General features: G+C 44.2%; 1 protein-coding gene across 1 annotated transcript; it reads left to right on the forward strand.

Annotated features, from left to right (window-relative positions):
• Positions 1–756: 756 nt before the first annotated feature.
• On the forward strand, positions 757–21,484 carry LOC126536852 (TBC1 domain family member 19). The gene is made up of 14 exons (XM_055073566.2): positions 757–1,653; positions 2,421–2,484; positions 6,855–6,960; positions 7,218–7,269; positions 7,363–7,447; positions 10,356–10,468; positions 10,539–10,613; positions 10,698–10,760; positions 10,864–10,990; positions 13,952–14,061; positions 16,134–16,225; positions 16,316–16,431; positions 19,545–19,615; positions 19,716–21,484. Exons 1-14 carry the CDS (start codon positions 1,558–1,560, stop codon positions 19,788–19,790), a joined length of 1,245 nt encoding a protein of 414 aa, XP_054929541.1. The 5' UTR covers positions 757–1,557; the 3' UTR covers positions 19,791–21,484.
• The last annotated feature ends 1,746 nt before the right edge of the window (positions 21,485–23,230 follow it).

Consider the following 23,230-nt stretch of genomic DNA (forward strand, 5'->3'; position numbering starts at 1 on the left):
TCTCGACAAACTCCATCATTACGACAAAGGACGATTGTGCCGTCTGCTTAGAGAGCCCATTTGTTCATGCGCAGTGGAGCAGACGCCGTGTACGTCCCGCACCAGAGAGCCTTGGTGGTCATACGCCTCGCGTTTCACCTCTAAACACTCGTCTATTTGCACGTTCCTTGTCACTCCTTCTTCTGCCGCAGACAATATCTCTCTCTCTCTCTCTCTCTCTTTACAGTGATGACGCTCCTCACTAAAGCTGTTTGCACCGTTTTACGGTAGCATGATGGCTACACGCATAGGAACATCTGAGCCCGTAATCGCAAAAAAGCTCTAACGCTACATTTGTTCGTACGCGCTAATTCGCGGCATTTCTGATGCTGAACATATAATTAGCGAAGGCAGCCTGTTCGTAAGTGGTAAACACCACTTACGAACAGAAAGCTTCATGAATTTGGCCCCTGGTGCGTGACGCATTCCATGAGACATGTACCACTGCACCTGAACCGAGATATGAGGCGAACTTCGTTTCTACTGAACGTCTCAGTACATACTTGTCGACGCATCCTAAATTACTGAAATATCATTCATCATATAATACCAAGAAGAAAATCAATACGTAATCTTTTTTACTCGATACAAAAGACCAAAAGACGCCCGCATATTGCTGCGTAATAAAAGGATGGTGCTGTGCATTCCATATTACATTTGGCAGCCGTACTTCAGCAGACATATACAAATAAGTCGTGTTTTCTCTATTTCCAGCGGGTTATTACTAAAACACCGGGAGCAGGAAGCTCCATTCTGAATATCTTGGGCGATGAGCTCTACGAATGCGGTATGTTAAGTATGACTTTCCTCAATTCCTGCATTGCTTGCTTTCAGCTCAAGGTTTCCAAGTTATATTTTGGATAACACCACTACATTAATCAACAATGGTTGAACAAGAAATGGGTGAGGCTGCACAGGAGTCTCCAGCCTCCCGTGTTGATAACTTCAAGTATACTTCTTTCTGTGACCCCACTGTCTCGATCGTTTGGACCACTGAACTTTATGGAGCACGAATTGTGAAACTCATTGTTTTTAGCATCTCTTGTGAGAAGTAACTTTTAAAATCTTGTTGGTTGCAGCGTCACGCGCGATCCGAGGACTAGGCAGATGGGGCTTACAAGGGGTAGTGTATAGAGGTTCGAAGCGACCTGTTTTGAAGTATTCTATTTCACGCGTCAGCAAACGCATACATAGAACACGTGAACGAATACGGCATCCGAAGTCTATAGGATATTGCATAATGAGTTAATATATTCCTAGGCAATCACGTGTACTTGTGGAATGCTTGGGGTTTTTTTTTTGCATTCTTTCCACAAGATGCCAAAGAATACGTGCTCAACAACGGTTACTGCGGCAGCAGCAGTGGCAGCGTGACGACGCGAGAGAGCAACGCGGATGAAACATTTCTGGATGAGTTGCAGGTGAGCTATCTTTGCAGAATATGACATTAAAGGAAGTCTGTAGAAAAGTTTACCCTTATATGCCTAAATTAGGTGAACATTTCATTGTTTATGCGGCATGGGTTTTTTTTTTTTTCAGAACATTTGGCATGCTAAGCTCATCGAATGCCTGAAAGACACGGCCAAACAGTTCGGACTTCCACTTAGCCGCAAGGTTCGTTTCGTATGATTCTGAAACACAGAAAGTGTGCCGGGGACGACGTCTTTTATTATGCCTGAATATCCTGATTTCCGCGTTTCATGGAGCACGCAGCAATGTATGGTACATTGCGAAAACGCATGTTTTGTTCCTTGTGTTCATCTGAAATAGCATAAATTAGGTTTGCTTACATTTCCTTTACTTAACTACACATTAGCATCTTAACGAAATAAAGCTAGACGTATTAGTGAAGCAGTAAAGTCACCTTCACTTTCACATTTTAGTAGTTGCGCACATCTGTGTACGGCATGTAAGCAGCCCCGTACATTGCATCTCCCTTTCGAGTCTACATGAGCATATCGAGCACTTTCGTATTTTTAATCCAGACTTATATTTGATGCAGGATTACGACGTCACGAATGTTACTAGATTGTTTGCAGCACAGAAATCATCCTCAGTACTTCTTTCTAATGATTTATTAATGATAAAACCTTCGACTAGCCCTAGTCAGAAATTGATCAAACATCTTTGGAGACATCCATCCTCCCATCATATTTCACGTATAGGTGGCATTCTCATGTTGACAAAACATTCTTGTAGCTCATCGAGGCAACAACTTACGCTCTAGGCAGTCACAGGGAATATTCTCTGAGACAGTATTTTTAACGGTCTAGTGAGGTAACTAGTTTTGAACACACATAACGTTGTTCGTCTGCCATAGTGCAGAGTGTTAAACGTAACACGTGTAAAAATCACTTTTTATTTTAATCCGCCCTATCCAGCGCACCATCGGGGAACAGGAGCTCGTAAAATCCAGATGGTTTGACTTGGGAAGCGAAGAGATCGGTGAGCAAAATGGCCTTGCCCTAATTCTTGAAGCCTTGTTGTCTGTGTTTACTTTCATTTCATTTGTTCTGCTTTTATAAAAGAAATAATTCAATTGTGAATTCCTAATGTTAGTTACTTTCGAAGGAGTGCTAACATCCAAGCATAAAAACCCTATAGATCATTTCGCTCTTTACAAGCATGGACCCTGGACCACCCAGTCTCTAATTTAGGAAACAGAGTAGATATGAGTCCCTTGGACGGCTTCCGGTATTGCGCACTAAGGTAGCCCGCTAAATTTAGCAGGTGAATATAGAAAATGACGAGCAGCAGGAGTGCGTTAAAACAGAAGCTCGCATATTTTTAGAGCTCCTTTCTTGTGCATAACCACATTATTAACAACTCAAGCTTGCCGTTATTTATTCGAAAAGTTGTAAATATTAGTCTTGAGACATGACGCGCCTTCGTTTTATCTGAAAACGTAAGAAGAGACTTTCCGTACGTTAAAGCTACTTAAAAACACAGCTCTTGTTCTGGTGCAGTTGTGGATTATATCAGCACCTGACCAGAAGTACATCATGCCTTATTTTATTTATTTTCAATAAAGTTCTTACTCACTCATTTCGAGCCCGAACGCTAGCTGCTGCTAACGCGCGCGCGATGCCGTCTACACATACGCGCATACTAACAAACTCTAGCAATGTCTCTCCAGAAAGCGTCACTCACGAGTCCCCAGGTAACAAAGCAAAGCAAAACAAATTTTTCAATTTGACTTAGCCTGGAATCCAATTCTTAAGCTGACAATTAATTGTGCTTTCTCGAATAAGCCGTGGACTCAACTGTCACGGCAAGCGTTCACATGGGCCACTGATGCTGCCGAAGTGCTCAGCGCATTCTGTCAGCGAAAAGAATGCAGTGGAGGTTGTTTAACATAAAACTCTGTCATGTTATGGCAAAAACGGTCACGATGACCAGCATACCCTGTAAAGCACCCGTGTCACCTAATGCGACAAAGCGATCGCGGCCGCTGCAGAGCAATCTGCCGTGTAGTGAGCAAAGCTGCGATTATCGCATGTTGCACTATAGGTGTTAACAAGAAAAGAGGAAATGTCGTTCCCATTGGCTCAAATTATGGCAGAGAGGCCCACGCGAAAGTTTCATCTGCATAAACAGTTGCTAGCAAGACATTCAAAGCTGCGTATGTACATCTGCGGCGCCAGGTGGTTCGTTCAAAATCGCAATCATGCATCGATATGTGGCGATTCACCTTTAATAAGAATAAAGAACAAAACGGAGGATATGACACGTGCGTCAACGGTGTGGATAATATGGTGTAAGTTCTGCGGCTTGCGCCTACTGCCAGTTCACCTACAGCCTACTGACGATCTTCTAGTTTGAGCATTTTCTAGATGGTCGGGTAGTTATCTCGCGCCACGCCCACTCAATTAGTTCATCTACATGCGCAGCATCAAAACGAACGGACGGCATTAAGACGGCTGCGGGGAAGACCAAATTTAGATTAGTGAGAACGTGCGGTCCGAAAAAGAAAAAGCCGAAAGGACCCGACCGCGATATTTCTTTTCGCCATTTTCTTTCAATGCACTCGCGGCGAGGCAAGAAGAACAGCGGACTCTGCGTTTTTTCTCCTCGTTCATTCCCAAGGTCGAAATTCGAGCATCATTAATAATACAACGGAATCGATGCTGAACGTCAAAGCACGAAACCTCACGCCGACGTTGTCAAAGCTATTGCGTCAAGGACGACGCCTCCGCCCCCTCATGACTGATGGGTGCCATTAGCCGGATCACTTTCATCGACGAAGTTTCGTCAACTCCGCTTGCGCTTTGTGTGGCAGCGCAGCTCATTGGGCTCACTCTTTCATGCCCTATTCACGTTCACCTCCCTCTGTCGTCCCACTGATTCTAGGCAGACCGCCATGGTCACTATGCCCCATTTGCATAGCAAAATTAGCCAGTATAGAAGGATTTGCTGGTTCAAGGCCAAGTAAATATCGTGTACCATTTCATTATTCTGAAAGAATCAGTGTTGCGTCCGTCATGGTTGATTGCACTGCGCGCTAATCTTACCAAGACTGAGCGCGAAGGCACAAGCAAGCAAGCGCAGCTCCTTCGTATCAAAATTAGGACAAAATCAGGACAGCAAACCGAATACGATTTGACAGCGGAGTTGTGTGTATGCTACGGATGATAGTAAAAATTTTGAGATGTTGTCGTCACGCCAGCAGTACATGATTGTAAGAGCAGGAGAATTCATAATACATTCACGTACAGTTCCAAACTCGCATGACAAAATGTCACAGAACAAAGAAACAGTCGAGCGTAATTTCAAGCCCACTACTTTTTTAGCGCGAGGCAGTCAAATGGAAGCAAGATTCGGCCACTTCATCCGTAATGCGCCGTCGGAATATCTATGACAATCTGATCCCTTTCAGGATGATGGAATCTCGCGGGCCCAGTGCTGCAGTTCCATCAGCCATCGCACTTCCCTGAAGTGTGCCTTCCTACCTGCACGTTTATTTTCTTCAACTTCCCGCTATTCATTTATTTTTATTTATAAAATACTCTATGCACGATGTGCGAGTACGGAGAGCTACAATATACAGGTTAATATAAGACAGATTGAACAAAACACTTCACTATGTTCAATAGAGCACAAATGTTTTGTCACGTGCTGTTGGTTACACGCGTGTCTCATGATGAATAAACTTTGTTGTACTGGGCCAGCAATGTCATCGCATGATGAGGCTGCCCCGCCCACCTGGGTTTGTAAGCAGTCGAATGATAACGAAAATAACCAGTAGTGTTAATTAGGGAGGAACATCTGCTTGAAGTACAAATCAAGCAAGTCTGCGAGTGTGCTCGAAGGTCTAATCACGCAGTTAACAATCGGCCGCTTAATTTATCTTGAGAACAAAGCGCCGACAGACAAGTAACGAAGTCAAGCGAGCACCGGCGCTGTGCTCGTAACTATATGGAGTATTTATTTGAAGAAAAACGAAAGAAAACGCTCGCGCACACACGCACACGTGCACACACACACACACACACGCATGCATGCACAGGCACAGACACAAACATCAATTGACGACCATCGCGACCGTAATGTTTCGTCCCGAGACTTTGCCATGATAGCATCCAACGTCCTTGTGATTCCTTATATCGCTCTTAAAGCTAATTTGTTTTCACAAATTCATTATGCGCCAATGATTAGCGGCATTTAAACTTTTATTGCTTCCGCGTGACGGTTTTCAGAACGTGGTGAAGAAAGGGAATTGCTTAAGGTACCAAAATACATTTCGATATGGTGATTTTGGTGTCACGCTGCGGTCTAGACTTCGTAACGCGCATATATTCGAAAATGGATGGTGTCCTGAAGGGCCTATAGTGCCAAATAAAAGTTTTCTATGCCTGCTAATTTTTGTTTTGCGAACACACAGATTATGAACGGTTGAAAAAACTGTTCATGGCGGTGAAGCGGGATAGCTGGTTGGTAGAGCGTACAATCGCGCTTGCAGAGCGAAATGTTATAAGACAGCCTTTTTTCTTCGTGTGCGTGCCTTCTTCATTTGTCGTTGCAAATATGCATGCAATAAATAAAAAGCTTGGAGAAACCTCAGACTGCCGAAACGAGACATGCTCTGACCGACCACTTGCCAGCCAAGCAGACCCAAACATTCCCTGTGCGTGACTGCTAGAGTCATTAAACGATGCAGTTGTTTGTTAGTAGCGCACACCTTTATATTTGGTACCTGAAACAGATAGAATAATTGTATCGGATATAGGAGAGAGTGCGGAACTACGAAGAACGGGCGCCAACGACTGATCGGTTACTAGATTATTAGCCGAGAGATCATAGCTGTTATACCATTATGAGCCACAAATAAGCGTACGTTTAGAGTCTGTCTTAGGCCCTTTAGTCTGCCTCACACAACAGAGGTGTGCGATGACCTTTTTATTCACAAAGTTAAAAAACATCGGTCCACTCGACAAACTTTAGTTATACTCTGTCACCTTCATGCACCTTTCATGCAGCGAATTCTGTCACCTCATTGTAGGACGATGCACACACTGAAGGACTTCACCATAGCGCGCCATTGCCCGTGAGTTCGTAAAACTCAGTGCCAAATTTTTTTTAACTTATTCCTTTCTTTTGCGCCTCTCTCTTTCTCTCTTTGTCTCCCCAATTCGCTTCCCCACGCAGAGTAGCATGTCAGCCATGTCTATCCACCGGCTAAAATCCCTGCCTTTCATTAAAGCGTTCTCTCTCTCTACGTTTAGAGCTTGGGAAAGAAATTTTGCATCGATTGATTGACTCTGCGCTTAACAATCTCGACTGACCACCAGTGACGTACGCTTGTTGCTTCCCGACAGAACTCTTGGCAGTCGAACCACTTTACACACCTCAAGATTTCCTTGACTTCTTGCTTTCTCCAGCGTCCAATGAAGACGAGATTTGCTGCGCTTCCGGAAACACAAGGTAACAAAATATCAACATCGCCCATAACAAGGGCTAATATTTGCGCGTATTAAACACACGCTCTGGCTTGGTTTGCATTATTATAAAATTGCGCTAACAGGCCTTTTGCCACAAATAAGTTGTAGTGCGAAAGAGCTCGAAGTGTGAGCTTTTGTGAACAGAGTTAAGCATTAAAGAAGAAAAGCTCCTCTACAGACTCTTATTTTTCTGCATTTTGTTCTCTACATTTCTAACACGCTGCATTTATCGCCTGCAAGCCCCCTTGCCCAAGCGTCGGTAGCGCTCAAAACCAAAGATATCTGCGAACTGGTTCGTACCTCGCCGTTGTAATGGCGTGCTTTGGAACGTCGAGAGTTTGCCTGCTGGTGGGTTGCTAATGCACTTACTTTTTACTCCGTGCAGAGAGAAATGCTGAAGACGCCAAGTTACGAGGCTCCCAAGTCTCATGACTTGGACAGCGCAGAGTACGAACTATTTGCACAGCTAAGTACGCAAGGATGCTTAATTTTCAAATTATATCTTGCAACAGCGCCAAAACTACATAAACTCAGACCACCATTCCGCACTTTTGTCCTCTTTTTAGCACTTTCTTCTCATTCAGTCACTCCCGCCAAGCACAACAAAATCTTCGAGCGCATGTGTCGATGCCGTCGGACAAAGTTACCTCTTTTTCTACACGGAGCTGCAAACACTCGAGGGGGTATACTCTTCGTCGAGCTGAGCTTTATATGGCTTTTACGACCAGATGTCGCCAAGAAAGGCAGAACAAAAACGTCATTCCAACTGCTTTGATCAGTACCACGAGCAGCGAGTGAATACCTAAAATTTGAAAGCACGGCTTCGGAAAGCTTTTCTAGCTGCGGCGATTGTAATTTTGACTGCGAGCTTGCGTGTATCGTCGGTATGTGCATGAAGTCTAGACTCATTTCTTGTGCCTGGAATGAACGGTCAGCTATGCAAGCGTAGTAAGAGAGGCGTTGCTACAGCGCGTTTCACCGATTTCCGTCACCACCTTGAAAACACTAAAGCCCAAAGAAAAAGAGTGGAGACGAAGAGGCGCTATTGTCTGCAATTCTTTAGGGAGCACGGCTCGGTTTTCGGGAAAAGGAAGGGAGACACGAAAAACTTCAGGTCGCGTGCAATGTGCGTCCGCGAAAGCTCACAAGTGTTCATAAAATTGAACAAGATTACGTATTCCGTTACGCTACTTTACTGTGACTGGATGGTGCTACTGGTTCGTAAACGCTAAGTGGAACAGCGTCTCGTGGCGTTTAAGCATCGCGCAGCGCGGTCAATATTGCACCCGGAACACCAAAAAAGAGCAGCATGAATGCGAAGTAAAGAGTGGCTTGGAACGCTCACTTACCCGACAGCGCGAAGCCGGGTGACGTCGGCACACAATGGTGAAGCACCAGCGAAACGGGAACGTGCCGTTTACTCGTGCAAGCAAGGTGCAAGCAACTACTTTAGTAAGGCGAAAGCCTTAGACGGCTCATGAGACGAAAAATTAGATGCCCGGCGTTATGGCCCCCAAATTTATGGCACCAAAATTCATAGGACCTTCGACCTTTCGTGAGAGTGGTACCTGTGGTATTAAAGCGAGTTGGGCTATAAATTTCCTTATAAGAAAGCGTGAAGCCGAGGCTAAGCAGAAGCGTCAGCGCGACCTGTGGTGTTAAGGAAAAGTTAATTAAGGCATCGTTAATATATAATAACTAAAGGCACTTTAACCCGCGACCTCTGGCGGGAGTCGAACCCACGACCTTTGGTGTTAATTAAGGCGAAGCTGATTATAGCACTCGAGCCCACGACTCAACATAGGCGACCCAGCCATATCTCCAAGTTGGATTCCAATTGACATCGTGAAGGACGAGAGTCGAACCGCTACTTTGGTGTTAACAAGGGGAACCTAATTAGGGCATAGTTAATTAAGGTAGAGTGAATTAAGGCACTTAAACCCACGACCTTCGGCGGGATAAAACAAGTAATAGCAAGTAACAACGCATTAGAATGAAAATGTCAAGTAATGTAATGAATGTCTCTTGAGCAGGAAGCCTTTCGCCTTGATCCTCTTTAGCATGTGCTAAGATGACTCAACTTTTTAAATACTCCGTGTAGGACGATGTGTCTCTAGGATGCGGGAGGTATTGCAAAGCCACAAGTTTACATATAATGGGGCGTTTTGCCGTGAAAATGTATACTACTGTGTTGTTTGTTCAATACTTGCAAATTGTCTCCAGAAAAGAACAGCGTTCCTCACCAACGCCAAGGAAAGCTTCTCTTCAGTCGATGCCCACAGCGCACGAGACTCGGACGTTTTTGTTTATTTCAATAAGGACAACCAAGGCCAATTGCTTAACAAAGGGAAGACGAGAAGTCAAACTAGATCTCATTTCACTGCTTTTAAGTCGTTATATGATGTTCCTCTAGTGACAGCCAACGAAGAAACTTCACTTTGGACAAAAGTCATGGCACCATGTGTCTTGTTACGATGTCAACATATTGCAAGCAGAATACCTCCACTCATTCGATAAATGAGTGTCGGCGTTTAAAAGCATGCCGAAACGCGAGACGAGTCAGTCTATGACAGTCGGTGGGTCAGAATTTTATGGCACAGCAGCCATGCCTGCTTATAATGCGCCAGTTAAGTGGTCACTACATTTGTCTGAGCTGCCGGAAGCGCCGATGACTACAATGCCGAGAGTGTAAAGTGTAATTTACCCTTCTCCGCAAACTTGAGTAGTACTCGCGCCTTTCAAGCTAATATGTAATTGCTAAATGTACCCCTCCACATGACATTAATTAGTTAAAATGCAAATTCTGTGCATGATGAGCGCTAGTTTGGAGCGTGTGCGACGAAATGTCACCTAATACTCAAAAAAAGGGCCCCATCTCATCGATCCGGAAAGTGAAGGTATGCCTGGCACTCCCGTCCCACCACCACCACCACCACAGCTTACCTCATAGCACAAAGCAGGGTAACAAGTCCTGTATACGCTTATTTATTTGGATTTTTTATGGCAATGTAGTACCTCTAAACGAGCTCAGAAATGTAAAGGATTTGCATGTTTAGTGTTACGTTTCCATCAGCCGTTTCGAAAGAGCAGACAAGTTCCCGGTAGAACGACGTTTATTGACCCATCTTTATGGGCTCTTGACTCGGACGTACAAAAAGATTGCCGCTAACAAGCTGCGCTTGGATTTTAACCATTTGCGGCACATGCGCACTTTATCAGTGGCGCGCTATTTGACACAATATTTAGTTATAAGCGTTCGCGGTAAGAGTGGAATGAGTGTGTTAAACTGGCGTAGTGTTGTCGTTTTCGGAATAAGATAATGCATCTAGTGTATGTGGTTGACCTTTATGCAGCGTGCCTCTTGCTTTTTTTACGCAGTATATGACACAAGTGACCAGCTTGCTGCTAGGGAGTTCCTGAAGCGGGGTTGCCCGCATTGCATGCGAAGACTTTTCTGGGCCAGGGTGTTGGGCATTTCGTCAGCTGAAAAGGTCAGCGTTTGTAAACAAACGTTCTAATGGTCGCTGTCTAGGTAAGTGTTTTTACTGGCGTCCTCCTCAGGTGAACGCCGAGTTCGATGGCCTCAAGGAAAGAGTGATACGGTACGAGCTACTTGTGGACCAAATTATTATAAAGGTAAATATATAATGCGTCAGTGGGCCCTTCATTCCCATTTCTGAGTGCCATTGAGTTCAAACACTTGTATACTTTTATTTTTAGGACGTTCGTGACACTGTAATGAACGACATCGAGTACTTCGTGTTTGACGACAGTTGCTATCAAGTAAGCAGATCAAATTGTGCTTTAAGCTTGCACAAATCCGTTCAGATGCTTGTCAAATGCTCTATACAGAGCTTCACACTAAAGTCGTGTACGTGTATTTCAGGTGATGTTGGCGTTCACAAGAGACTACTATGTCGCGAGAAGAATAAGCAACGATTCATTAGGGACGGTTATACTCAGAGCTGATTTACCTTGCGGAGCCGTTCCATACTACGGCTTCTCATTGCTCGGTGAGTTCTAGCGACCAGCCGTATTTCTCGCTTTAAATGGTTTTGCATTGTTGGGAGCAGGCTGAATGAAAATTCAATCCGGCGTCTTTCGGTTTAGTAAATTATGCATTAGTCTCTAGGAAACCAAATGACCGTCCAATAATTTGACTCACAAAATTAAATGAAAATTGGCTTTGGCTTCTTTGATAGTAGAGACTCAGGTTCTACACCCACCTTCGAAGAAATGTTAAGCAGGGGTCGTATAACGTAAAACTATTCCAATGTGTTTTTATTCCAATCTCCTGACGTCAAATCTACGTAACCGCCGACGCAAGCATCGGGCGGTCATCCGCAGGGTTGTCTGAACAAACCAATCAAGTGCTCCCCTCGTTCATAGGAGGTCACTTTTGTTTGCTTGAAAAACGAATAACATTGCGTGCACTGAGCGGCTTGTCTTATCTAATTGGCTCACAAGAGGCGAGAAGCACGCTCAAGTGGAGAGGGATTCGATAGGGCCGAGCCACTGCACTGAATGTCGATAACCGGATGAAGAGGGTGGTGCCGGCGTCTGCGATTGGTCCGCTTTCTCTCACTTAGCTCGTTGTGGTTCGTCGACAATCGTGGCGGCATGCAACAGAAGCTTAAGAATGACGCTAAAACGGATCCTCACCAAAGAAGAGTTGGCAGAACGAGGCCGTAAACGTGCCGAAAGTTATCGAAAAAGTTACACGATCACGCAAAAAGCTTTATTACACGCAAATAAACCCATGCTCTCCGACAGGGGCGAGTAGCCAGTGCCGGAGCGATCGTTATATATATATATATATATACATATATATATATATATATATATATATATATATATATATATATATATATATATATATATATATAGGCCAGCAGATTGCGCTGATTGCAGTATGAGCCACGCGCTCCACTGTCCGTGTTTTAATTGTCCGCGAGAGAACGTTTCGAATTTCATTCATTCACTTCTGTATTTCTAACAGCAGTTGTGGGTTCATCAGGCGAAAAGCGGCTGCAAAACACTTGAAAGTGCCTAAGCGCCCGCGTACGTGGCAGCGGTTTTCCAGACCAGATGTGTACGAATGCCCACTAGTGCAATATAGTAATAAAGAAAGTCAATAAAAAGAATAAGGTAATAAAAAACCAACTTTCATTACAAGTATAACAAAAGCAATGAATATATTTATTCAACAAATAAATATATTTAGAAAATGTTTGCTACATTACGCGAACTTAAAATGTTTAGCGTGAACACAAATCACAATGTAACGCAAATAACAACAAACGCGGTGCATGCATAAAGCTAAAGATCATCATTCTAATGATAATATGACAACATTAAAAACTAACATTAACCAAGAGTTAAAAAGTATTCCCTCATTTGTCTTTTGCTGTATGTAGCGAAGCCAACGTCTCTCTGTTCACACTTGTTGAGCAAGGATCGCAGTGTAAACCTTAGAGATTCCAGTAAATTGTCCGTGCGCCAACGCGGAACAAATAACCACAAATAACGGAACAAATAAGCCGCAAATAAGCCATAAGCCAACGCGGAACAATAAGCGCTGTGGGTGCGTGAGTCACTGTGTTGTATGCGTATTTCAGACAATATTTTCATAAACGCTCTAAGTTGTTCATTAGCAAATAAATAATAATAATGGAAACTAAAATTATGCATTTGCTTTATACTAATTGTTTTATGACGACAAAACAATGCGTATGTGGAGTTAGTGCGCAGGACGTTCGCAATGCACTGAAGTGCTCCCTTTTTGTAATAAACGAATGGTTTTTATGATATCTAAATTTCTTGCATTTAATCACATTTTGCCGATAACTAATGGCCGTGTAAGAGCGGCAGCAACGTGTAGAATAGTATACCCACAGCTAATTCCATTACTTGTAGTCCACGTCAGCATATCTTGTCTAAAGGTTAATGCACCTTTAAACGTAAACATTTCGTTTACGGGAGGAGCGACCAACCCGAAGTAGTATAATTTACAGTTTGTTTCTTTTTACTTCGAACATTTCAACAAAAACAAAATGCCTGCAAATGTAACTTGAATTACGTCACTAAAAGTGAATTATCTGGCCAGGTGGACTTCATGTACAATAAAAACTAAAGCATTCAATTTACTAAATAAACTAATTGCAATGATTAACTTTCGTGTTACCAACATTACGGCACATGTTTCTATGGAAAAGCTGAAGCGAATCGTCATGAAAGTTTAGTTACGCCTTTCTACGCTTCAAGATGGTCATGTGGACCGAAATGTCTGGCGTCAAATTATTCTTTCACTTTACCCGATTACAATCGAGGAACCACAAAACGCGGCTCACTCTCCAGCCCCTGTGTGACGTAAGAAGCGTTGCGCAAAATAACCCTGTCGTCACGCTTCCCTCTTTTCACAATCTTATTTCGATTGGTGCTGTGCGCAAACTCCCGATTGGATGCACAGTCATTTCAGCAGCGGGGGCGGGACGGACCGCTTTATCATGCCGCATAGCCAAGCTTCATTTTACGCCGGCCTACTACATCACAGCTGGGTTGCACTGCACAGTGCTGCGTGTGTAATGGGTAAATTGAACTAATAATTTGGCGCCAGTTTTACATGGCCGTTTTAAGATGTAGAAACACGGAACTAGAGGTTTAAGGTGATTCCCTTCAAGCTTTCAATATAAACATGCACCGCAATGTTCTTAACTAAGAAATTCATTAACGTAATTAGTTTAATTAGGGAATGAATTGCTCTGCCTTTATTTTTATTTTTGCATATGATGTCCACCTAGGCTAATAGTAATTAGGTAGTGATCTGATTCGAGTAATTCTTGTAGGCGCCTTTTCAAGCGTTGGAAGTTAAAAAAGAACATTGTATATTTAAAGCTATGAAGCACTCGCTTCACTATGCGAGCATTCATCCAAGGATCGGCGATAAAACTGGTCAGGCGTCTCGTTTGTTGCAGTGAGCCCCCTGTGCTTCATGTACGCAGACGTCGGCATTATGTACGCAGTCTTTCGTGAAATGTACTGCCGCTACTTCCACAAGTTAATGGCCATTTCTTCGGACCCGCAGGTGAGAAACACTTAGAATGACTCTCTTGGTGCGAAAAACAAGCCAACACAAAGAACTGAAAATGCGGTCATAAATCACGTGGCTGTGAAACAAGACATGCAAAGCGACGCAAAAAAAAAATCAGATTTCACCAATAGAAAAAACTTACATTTGCTTACTTTTCTCTCACATGCGTTAGGGGAACATTAAAACAGCTCGCTTATTAGCACAAACGCACTTCACACTAAGGTCTTACTTGAAAGGCATTGCTCTAGGGGGAAAGAAGAAATTCGCGCAACTTTTCCATAACGAAAGAAAAATTAAAATGTAAGGCACCTGCAATTTGCTTGTCACCACAGATGCATTTTTGTCCACCTTAGGGCAACCGAATCGATTGTTTGGTTACAGACCACCACATGCACCTCAAATGAAAAGCGCAACCCTTTACAAACACTACAACGCAGAAGCCGTCATTTGTGAAGTTTCACCGAAGATCGGATATCAGCTAGTGTGCAGTATTAGCCGCGCATCACGCGTCGTTCCTATAGATGGCGTTCAAGCTGTTTTTATGCTCCTATTCGCCGTTGTCCTCTATGTAAGCGGTGTGCCCAACTTTGCCTCGTGAGCTCGTGAAATGCTACCGTACGACCATACTGTATTCTGCACTAAATCACTGACGAGCGAGCTCTCCACGAAGAATATTCATGAATACGCAACAAAAGTTCAGAATTACGCCCTTTGACATTCCAAGACAACGCGAAGGGTATGAGAGGCGCCACAGTGGGATGATCTTAATTTATTTCGGCCACCTGGGATTCTTCATAAAGGACGTCAGTGCACTCGCCCCGGCGGAGAGTCGAACCCGCAGCCTCTGACTAAGCAATGCAACAAAGTAATTATGAGAGTAATTATGGCTCATGTACACGAGGCTCCAAGCAACTGCACTTCTCGCGATGCGGTTCTCATATCCAGCCGGCGTAAGCAAGGTAATTGCACACAAGGTATTAGCGGTCGCCTAATGTCATTGCCGGCTGGATCCGACGCTAGCTTTTCTAAACAGAATTTATAGGGAAATTTTGCGACCAGGCACAAACCATGGAAGCGGCGTAACTTGAATCTCACGAAATTTACAAGTACGAAGCAACTTAAGACAGCCTAATGAAACAACACTCCGCCTTTCGCGTCTAGCGCCTGTGTTCTTGTCTGCATTACTGGAACCCCTTCCGTTGCCATATCAACAACCCCAGTTTGCAAATCTCGTCTTTGGTCATTTCTATATACATTACAGAGTACGGAGCAGCATTATATAGAGAGTCAACGGGGATAGCAGATATCATATTTGACATTAAGAGAAAAAAAATTGAGCTGAGCAGGCCATGTAGTGAGTAAGGTAGATAACGGGTGAACCGTTAGAGTTACAGAACGGGTGCCAAGGGAAGGGAAGCGAGGTCGATGACGGCAGAAGACTAGGCGGGTGATGAAATTAGGAAATTTGCAGGCGCAAATTGGAATCAGCTAGAGCAAGACAGGGGTAATTAGAGATTGCAGGGAGAGGCCTTCGTCTGGCAGTGGACATAAAAATATGATGATGATGACGATTATGATCATGATATAGATTACGCAAATAAATTGTAATCTTACCGCACGAAATACACCCCTTAATACTGTAAACGCGTGTGAAACTGATGAGACTAACTATCGCTGGCCTTTTCCATCAGCTAATGAATCGTCGTCCAGGTCTTCTTTCGATGCAGTTGCTCCGATAAATTTTAACATGTGACGAGTATATCCGCAAGAGAGAGAGATTTAATGAATCATGGAAATGTTTGCCTGGCGCCATATCTATAGTATGCTACTACGACGAGATGGATAGGATGCAAAATTAAGTGATGTGCACAGTTCACAACACAGATACATAACACAACATTCAACACTCGACTAAAAACATGTCTAACTGCGACCAGTGTATCTAAGCAAGCACAAAACTGCCTTCGTTTCGCTTCCGCAAGAATGCCCTCACTATGCAGATACTGATGACACGCCGAATATTCAGCTTCGATGTTAGTCCTTTATGGCTTCTATTTTTCTTTCAGGGCATTGTGTCACTGTTATTGACCTTTGAAAGATTGGTTCAGTACAGGGAACCCGAATTCCTGCCGGCGCTGGCCTCCAAGAATGTCAATCTGTAGGTTGGTTTCGCTTCCTCCATAAAGCACGGTGATACGAGTTGATCATTTTTTTTTTATGACAAATAGCCTTTTACAAAACATCGCAGGCAACCTATTGTATTCCAAATGCTTATGCAATCGTTCTGCGCGCACCTACCTGCGGAAGAAGTCCTGAGATTGTGGGACAGAGTGCTGGGCTACGACTCTGTCTACGTCCTTCCAGGTAAGATTCCGAAATTCCATAAATTTTGTTTCGACAATTTTTGTTATTATAGGGCATAGCTTCATCGCTTAACTAACTTAACGAGCGCACGCAACGCGCGCACGTATTTCACCAGCATACATAGTTCGCCATGGCGCCTTCACAACCTTTTCATGTTTCAGAACGTGCGAGTTTCAATGTGTGCGCCATGACACATTTCTTGGTGTAGTGCACGACGCAGTACTCCCTTAGAAAAAAATATGCAGATCCCACACGCTGTGAGAATCGGTTTAAGCGAAGCTTTCATCGGTGTTTGCGAAAAACAATGTTCTTGTTTAGCGAGTGTTTGCAAGTACTTATAGAGTACAGGACGAAGTTGTACACATTTTTACCGCGAAATGCTGATAAACTTGTGGCGCTCGGACATAAAAATCCCACGCGTGACGGCGAATGAATGAGTATATAACAGCATGACAATGAGGGCGTGACAACGACGGCGTGATGATGTGACGATTATGTAGTGACGATGACTGCGTGGCGACGGCGGCATGATGACAATGGGATGACGGCAGTGGTAACACAAGGACAGAATGACGACGACGGAACAGCAACGACAATCCAATGACGACGGTGGCATGACGACGACCGCATAACGGATGTTGACGCTGGAATGACGACGACGGTAGGTCAATGGAATGACGAAGGTATGACGTCGAAGACGTGGCTACAATGATATGAAACTGGAATGACGACGACGACATGAGGACAATGAGATGACGAAACTGGAATGAGGACGACAGAATGACGACGGCGGCGCGATCACGATGGAATGACAACAGCATGATTACGCCTGCGAGATGACGGCGGTATGACAACTGCGGCATGGTGACTGTACCCGCCGTGGTTGCTCAGTGGCTATGGTGTTGGGCTGCTGAACACGAGGTCGCGGGATCGAATCCCGGCCACGGCGGCCGCATTTAGATGGGGGCGAAATGCGAAAACACCCGTGTACTTAGATTTAGGTGCACGTTAAAGAACCCCAGGTGGTCGAAATTTCCGGAGTCCTCCACTACGGCGTGCCTCATAATCAGAAAGTGGTTTTGGCACGTAAAACCCCATAATTTAATTTAATTTAATTTAATTTAATGGTAACTGTATGATTACGATGGCGTGGCGACGACGGCATGGCTGACAAATGGAATGATGACGATGGAATGATGACGACGGCGTGACAATGGCGCCGTGATGACGTCGAAATCACAACGCAGTCGGGATGTCAGAATAAAGATGGCAGAACCATGACCTTGCCCCACCCCCCTCTATCCAAAAAAATTTCCGGCTCCACCACTGTGCAAAGGACGCCGACTTCATCCGCTATGGTACAGCTGGCTTCTGAAATGCATGCAGAGTCGCCACCATTCTCAGAGTGTGCGTGACGTACAACACCCCACGCTCTAATATTGCTCAGAAGCTTGGTGGTTAGGGCGTCGCGTCTGCCTCCATATTACACATAGCCGCAGATTACACGTGACCTAATAGCAGCGGTGGTGGTTGGTAGGCAAAGTTCTGCTCTTCGCCACATAACGTAAATGGGGCCGAACGACGACAGCGTAATGGGTATGGCTCAATGACAGATGAATCAAAGCCTCTTTAAGCTATCACAGCATAAACTGTTTTGGTTGAAGAGGTGGTTTACAAAAATGCGCCCATATCATGTGCTGCTTGAGTGGGCCAAGGTCGGTTGCACCGTCATTAGTGCTGCTTCAAGTGGAAATTAGTCTTATTTGGCAATATTTATAGCTGGGCGACAGTTAGCAGGCAGCTTAGTTATGTTAACTCATTTTAGACTCACATATCCCGTGCGTAACTTCTTTTAGCCTGTAGTATATGTGTCTGTGTGTGCCAGATACAAGTATCCCCTGATTGCCTTATTATGGCCAGACGAGCGAGCCTCCTGTACCGGGAGCATCAATACAGGGGTCACAAGCTCGCATTTAAAAAGATCATGACAGCTGCTTTGGCAAGAAGCGAATATCCTCTCTTTCGCTATTACGCAATACGCACGGTGCACCATGATTCGCACTACGCAACCACCATGATTAATACTTATTATATATCCTTGTAAAAGGTTTGCCTAAAGAAAATCTGTCTGCGCCTGTTAAGACGCTAACGTTGCGCCCTCTTGACGACTACCACAAGGAGAGTTCAGAAGCACCGATGGTTCACCCGCTACAAGCAGGTCAACATCTGCACTTCACATCTAATAGCTAGGTGTGTTCGCTAGTGGTCGACTTTTACACCTGACATATTCGATAGCGGCAGAGCTTCGTGCTTTGCTTGTGGCTGTCAAGTTCATTCGAAATCAGATTGACCTACCTACGTGCTTCATCTTGACAACCTACATGCTTCATCTTGACAAACACATATTCAACACACATGCGCAACTTGGTTATGCATATATAACACGGCAATAGATATCGCCGAAGTCAAAGGACACGTAACAAAACTGCTCTAGAGATATCTCTTCATGTTAGTATCGCAGCGAATGCTCAAGCAGACAGACTTGCTGCTGTTCTGCACACGCTGCGATGACACGCCTCTGAAAACCAGATGCGAAGTTGCGCTTTAAGACGGCTATGCAAATAAAAAGAGACTTCGTATTTGTTGTTTATTCGTGTGTATTCTGACGTTCCCTTCATTAGCTTGTGGACTTCTGTCTTCATTGTACCAAGGCTCCCAATGATTCCATTGCATTTTTATTGATTCAATGTGTACCAGCGCTAAAACTGTCTCTTTCTTTTTCTGTATCTGGTGCCACTTCTACCTGCTCACATGACTAATAAATGTCCTGAACGAACCGGTGGAAAATATTTTTTGACACTTCCAATATCATCAAATAAATAAATGATTTATGGCCATAATATTTAAGCGTTCCCCAGATTCTAATAACAGGCTATAGAGGCCGCCCTCTCTGCTTTTCTTTAAATATAGTGACTCTCTCATCTTTGACGGTTGCGAAACGCACCCCGAAAAAAAATTCCATTCTACAATGTACATCTGCAGGCTACGCAAGTACATTTGGTTGTGCTGAAACCCCCAGTCACCAGCAGCAATTTGCTTTTTTTTTTCCTCAGTTGCAGCGGCAAGTTTAGTCTGTTCCAAAAAGACTGAAATTCTTGGCACGAAAGATCAGTCTTCCCTAGAGGTAAGCCAGACAAACATTTAGAGTTTTTAATCTTTTTCAGAAGTTTTTCAGCTAAAGTCGAGTGTGTATTGTTGAGTTTCCTTGATGCGTTATGTTGCAGGACATATTTAACAAGCTGAAGCCCTGTGACGTCATATCCACGCTGGACGATTTTCTCAAGCCTCCAAGTTTGTGACGGCGACAGGAAAAATAGAGCTATTGAGTTTCACTGCCGACGATAGCCACTGCAAGTAGTCAAGAACGTCCTGCCTGTCAGAGGCCAACAGAGACATCGTGTAATTTTGCTGTGATAGTTTTACATCGTTAGCATCATCTGAGCCAACAAGTGCGTCTTATCCAATGCAACGCCGCCGTTTCTTTCCCTACGCAGCACATTTTCTGACTGTGTTTGTTACTCAACGCTGTCAAGACGCAGCACTTTAATCTCACTCTGCAAGCTGTCTACATCAGTCATAGCAGCATGTGCGTGTTCAATGTGAATAATTTCATATTAAATTATGAGTTGAAAGTATACACATCACGGACTACGGGGCTAAAAGCTTTTTCTTAAGTCATGACAATGTCGTCTCGCAACCGGAACATTAATTAGCAGACTGCAAGAAGAAACGTGTTTAGGAAAAAAATTCCCCTTGCAAGAACATCTTACTGATTAGTAGAGTCATGTTAATAAAATTCGAGCTAATAATGCAGACTTATTTGATGTTTTCACCTGTGCCATACCTTGTTTTTCTTTTTTGTGCAGCTCCTATACTCAATTCAATGTGACTTTCAGGGGCAGAATGCTGCCTTTTCCTTGTGCAAATTTCGCCACGTGCTAAACGTGATCGCAAGTTTTTGTTAATTAAATGTGTGCATGACTGCAAGTTAAAGTGCGCTAGCACAAGTTGTCCAACGTTTCTTTTTTCGTTTTATTTTATTATTGAACAGAGACGCTTGTGATTACTTCCAATTCAGACTCGCCGCACGGGATCATATTTCTTTCTTAATTAATTAATTAAGCTTTATGATTTTCTGAAAATTAGGCACTTGGAGGCACGCGATGACCACTTGTGCTAATGAGTTATGTGGCTAGAAGGACACAAAGTGAGATGACAATTATCGCTGACAGCAGCCAAATTAACTAAAACGGAATAATTAACTTTTTGTTCACTGCTGTAAGTGGGTATGTTCGTATTGAAAAGTTACAGGCAGTCGTGTTTCTACGCAGTATCAGTTGGAAGAATTCTTCTAGCGTGTCTGTGCTCCGACATATCCAACTCCAAATTTTAATTGTCGTTCGCATGATTGCGCATGCAGGAGAGTGAGGATCGGCGCAAAGCTCCACCCTCATGTGACGCGGCTGTTGCGCGCGGCGTTTAGTCTGACAACAGGGCAGAGACATACGCAAAGATGATAACTGTTCACCATCTAAGTACACGGATGTTTCCGTCCCCATCGAAATGCGATCTTTTGCGAAGAAAGTAACTCTGGAAGCAGCTTTTGGCTTTGCGAATCTTGCAGTGGAGGCGAAAGTTTGTAAGTTACTCTGGTGCTGACAGAGCGGTAGTCACGTGGACGAAAATCTCCTCGAGTGCTGGAGAGCGGCAACTGTAGTTAGACGCCAGCGACTGGCGTTATCTGTGATCCGCTCCTCGGCCCGACGCGACTCCAGAAACGTGTGCTCGCGAACGTGAAACTTCAGTGCAGCTTAATCGTTTAATTCTCAGCGTGGCCTTCTCTCCTTATACCTACACCTACGTAATGTGATTTTTTGTTTTTGTTTTCTGTGAGGTAGGTCGTAGAACATCCTTTTGGCTATGGCGTGGTAACCATGTTGTTGCCTCAAAACATGGATATTCATCTAAATAAATATTTCATTCATGTGTTCTCTTCCGTTAGTCATCCGATTTCAATAATGTATTTGGTGCTGAACGACCATGCATGGTGATACCTTCCGAAGTTGAGGCCTGTACGTGATTTTGGTTGATAATTTTCATACTTTCGCTCACTAGAGCGACGAACGTTTTATTTTTCTCTTTCACAGTGGCACATACCCAGTGCTCCAAATCGGCGTCAAAGCGTTTTTTTTTTTTTTTTCAGACAGCGGTACCTGCCCAGCTCCGCATCTACAGTGACCCACGTCAGCGTGAAAGAGGTTCGTTGAAAAGCGGCACGCAAGTTCAAATTGCCACATAGTGAACCGAGTTAGTCGTGTGGTTGGTTTCGAACCCTGTTCCCTCAGCACAGCAGCCCGATGCGTTACGCATTCGATCACGGACCACCTAGCGACCCAGGTAGACATAGACAGACAGATATCCCCAGGAAAATGCGTTAAGTGCCCTAATAATCCTGACTCATACTGACACCGAGAGCGTCCGCATTCGGTGTCAATATGTCGTCATGTCGTGGGTTCACTTGTCTCGCTGTATTTTACAAAATTTTGTTGACGCTTTTATATTCGCTTCATGGGCTGTCACACAAACAATTTCTAAGTTTTATGAGAAATGAAGTCACGTCACATGGTCGGGGAACACTGTACGCATTTATACAATAATTTTAATGCTTGCCAATCGGCTGTAGTAACGCGTACATTTCGTTAAAGATAAAAAGCAGCAGCGTTAACAGCCCAAGATGGCGGCACCTAAACGCTTCCGTAAAATAGTCTGCATCAGGCATATATTTTGAGAGGCTGGAAAGCTGCTTTTCAAGCACTTCAGGTACGCCGAGACTGTGCATCAAAAGTAAGGGCAATTATTAAAGCAATCTCTAAAACATGTCGCATATATCTTGAAACATTTCATGTGGGACCTATGCTACTAAAATATGTATAAATAGTAAGATGAGTTGGAACTGAGGTAGGTGGCAGGGTGTCCGCTCTCGGCGTTAATACGTCGTAATGTAGTGGGCTCAGTTGTTTCATTGTATTTTACAATAGTTAAACCTCGATATAACGAACCTATATACAATGACATTCTTGATATAACGAAGTATTTACCTTTTCATAACCTCTTGTCCATAGAACACCATGTATGTGGAACCTCAATTTAACGAAGTGTGTTTGCGAGTTCAATATAACGAAATTTTGCTTCCGCCGCAACGGAATGCCGAGACAATAAATGGAAACTTCTGCAGACGCAGATGGTCATATGGTTGAATTACAAGCGACTGCTTGCAAGCGCATCTCTCATATCGCACGCGGCGCGACAAGAGCGACCGCCGAAGTGAAGTCGCATCATGCACCATACAAAGTCGAAGTGCGATAAGATCATATCGCGCCCCGCGCACTTTGTGCTTTAGGTGCGAAAGAAAGTCTGCGAGGGTGAGAAAGAAGGATGGTGGCTTCTCGAGTGCCGCCTTCCCGCGCGAGCAAAGGGAATGAGGGGGAGGGAGCACACGCGGTAACGCAATCGAGCGTGCGCTAGGGGCGGGGGTAAGTTGGCGCTTCGCGATTTCTGGCACGCGTCTCGGCCGTGCCTGCACACGGCTGTTAAGCGCGGCTAAGCGGCGCATACTCCAGCCGCGCACTCTGCTTATAGGTAATCTGCCGCGTGTGCAAGGAGTGGACAGGCTTATACAGCGTGGCATCGCGTTAGCTGTCTTCTCGCGCGTTCAGTATTGGAGGTTGCGTAATCTCGA

Source organism: Dermacentor andersoni, chromosome 4 (genome assembly GCF_023375885.2).
Source record: "Dermacentor andersoni chromosome 4, qqDerAnde1_hic_scaffold, whole genome shotgun sequence".
Lineage (NCBI taxonomy): Eukaryota > Metazoa > Arthropoda > Arachnida > Ixodida > Ixodidae > Dermacentor > Dermacentor andersoni.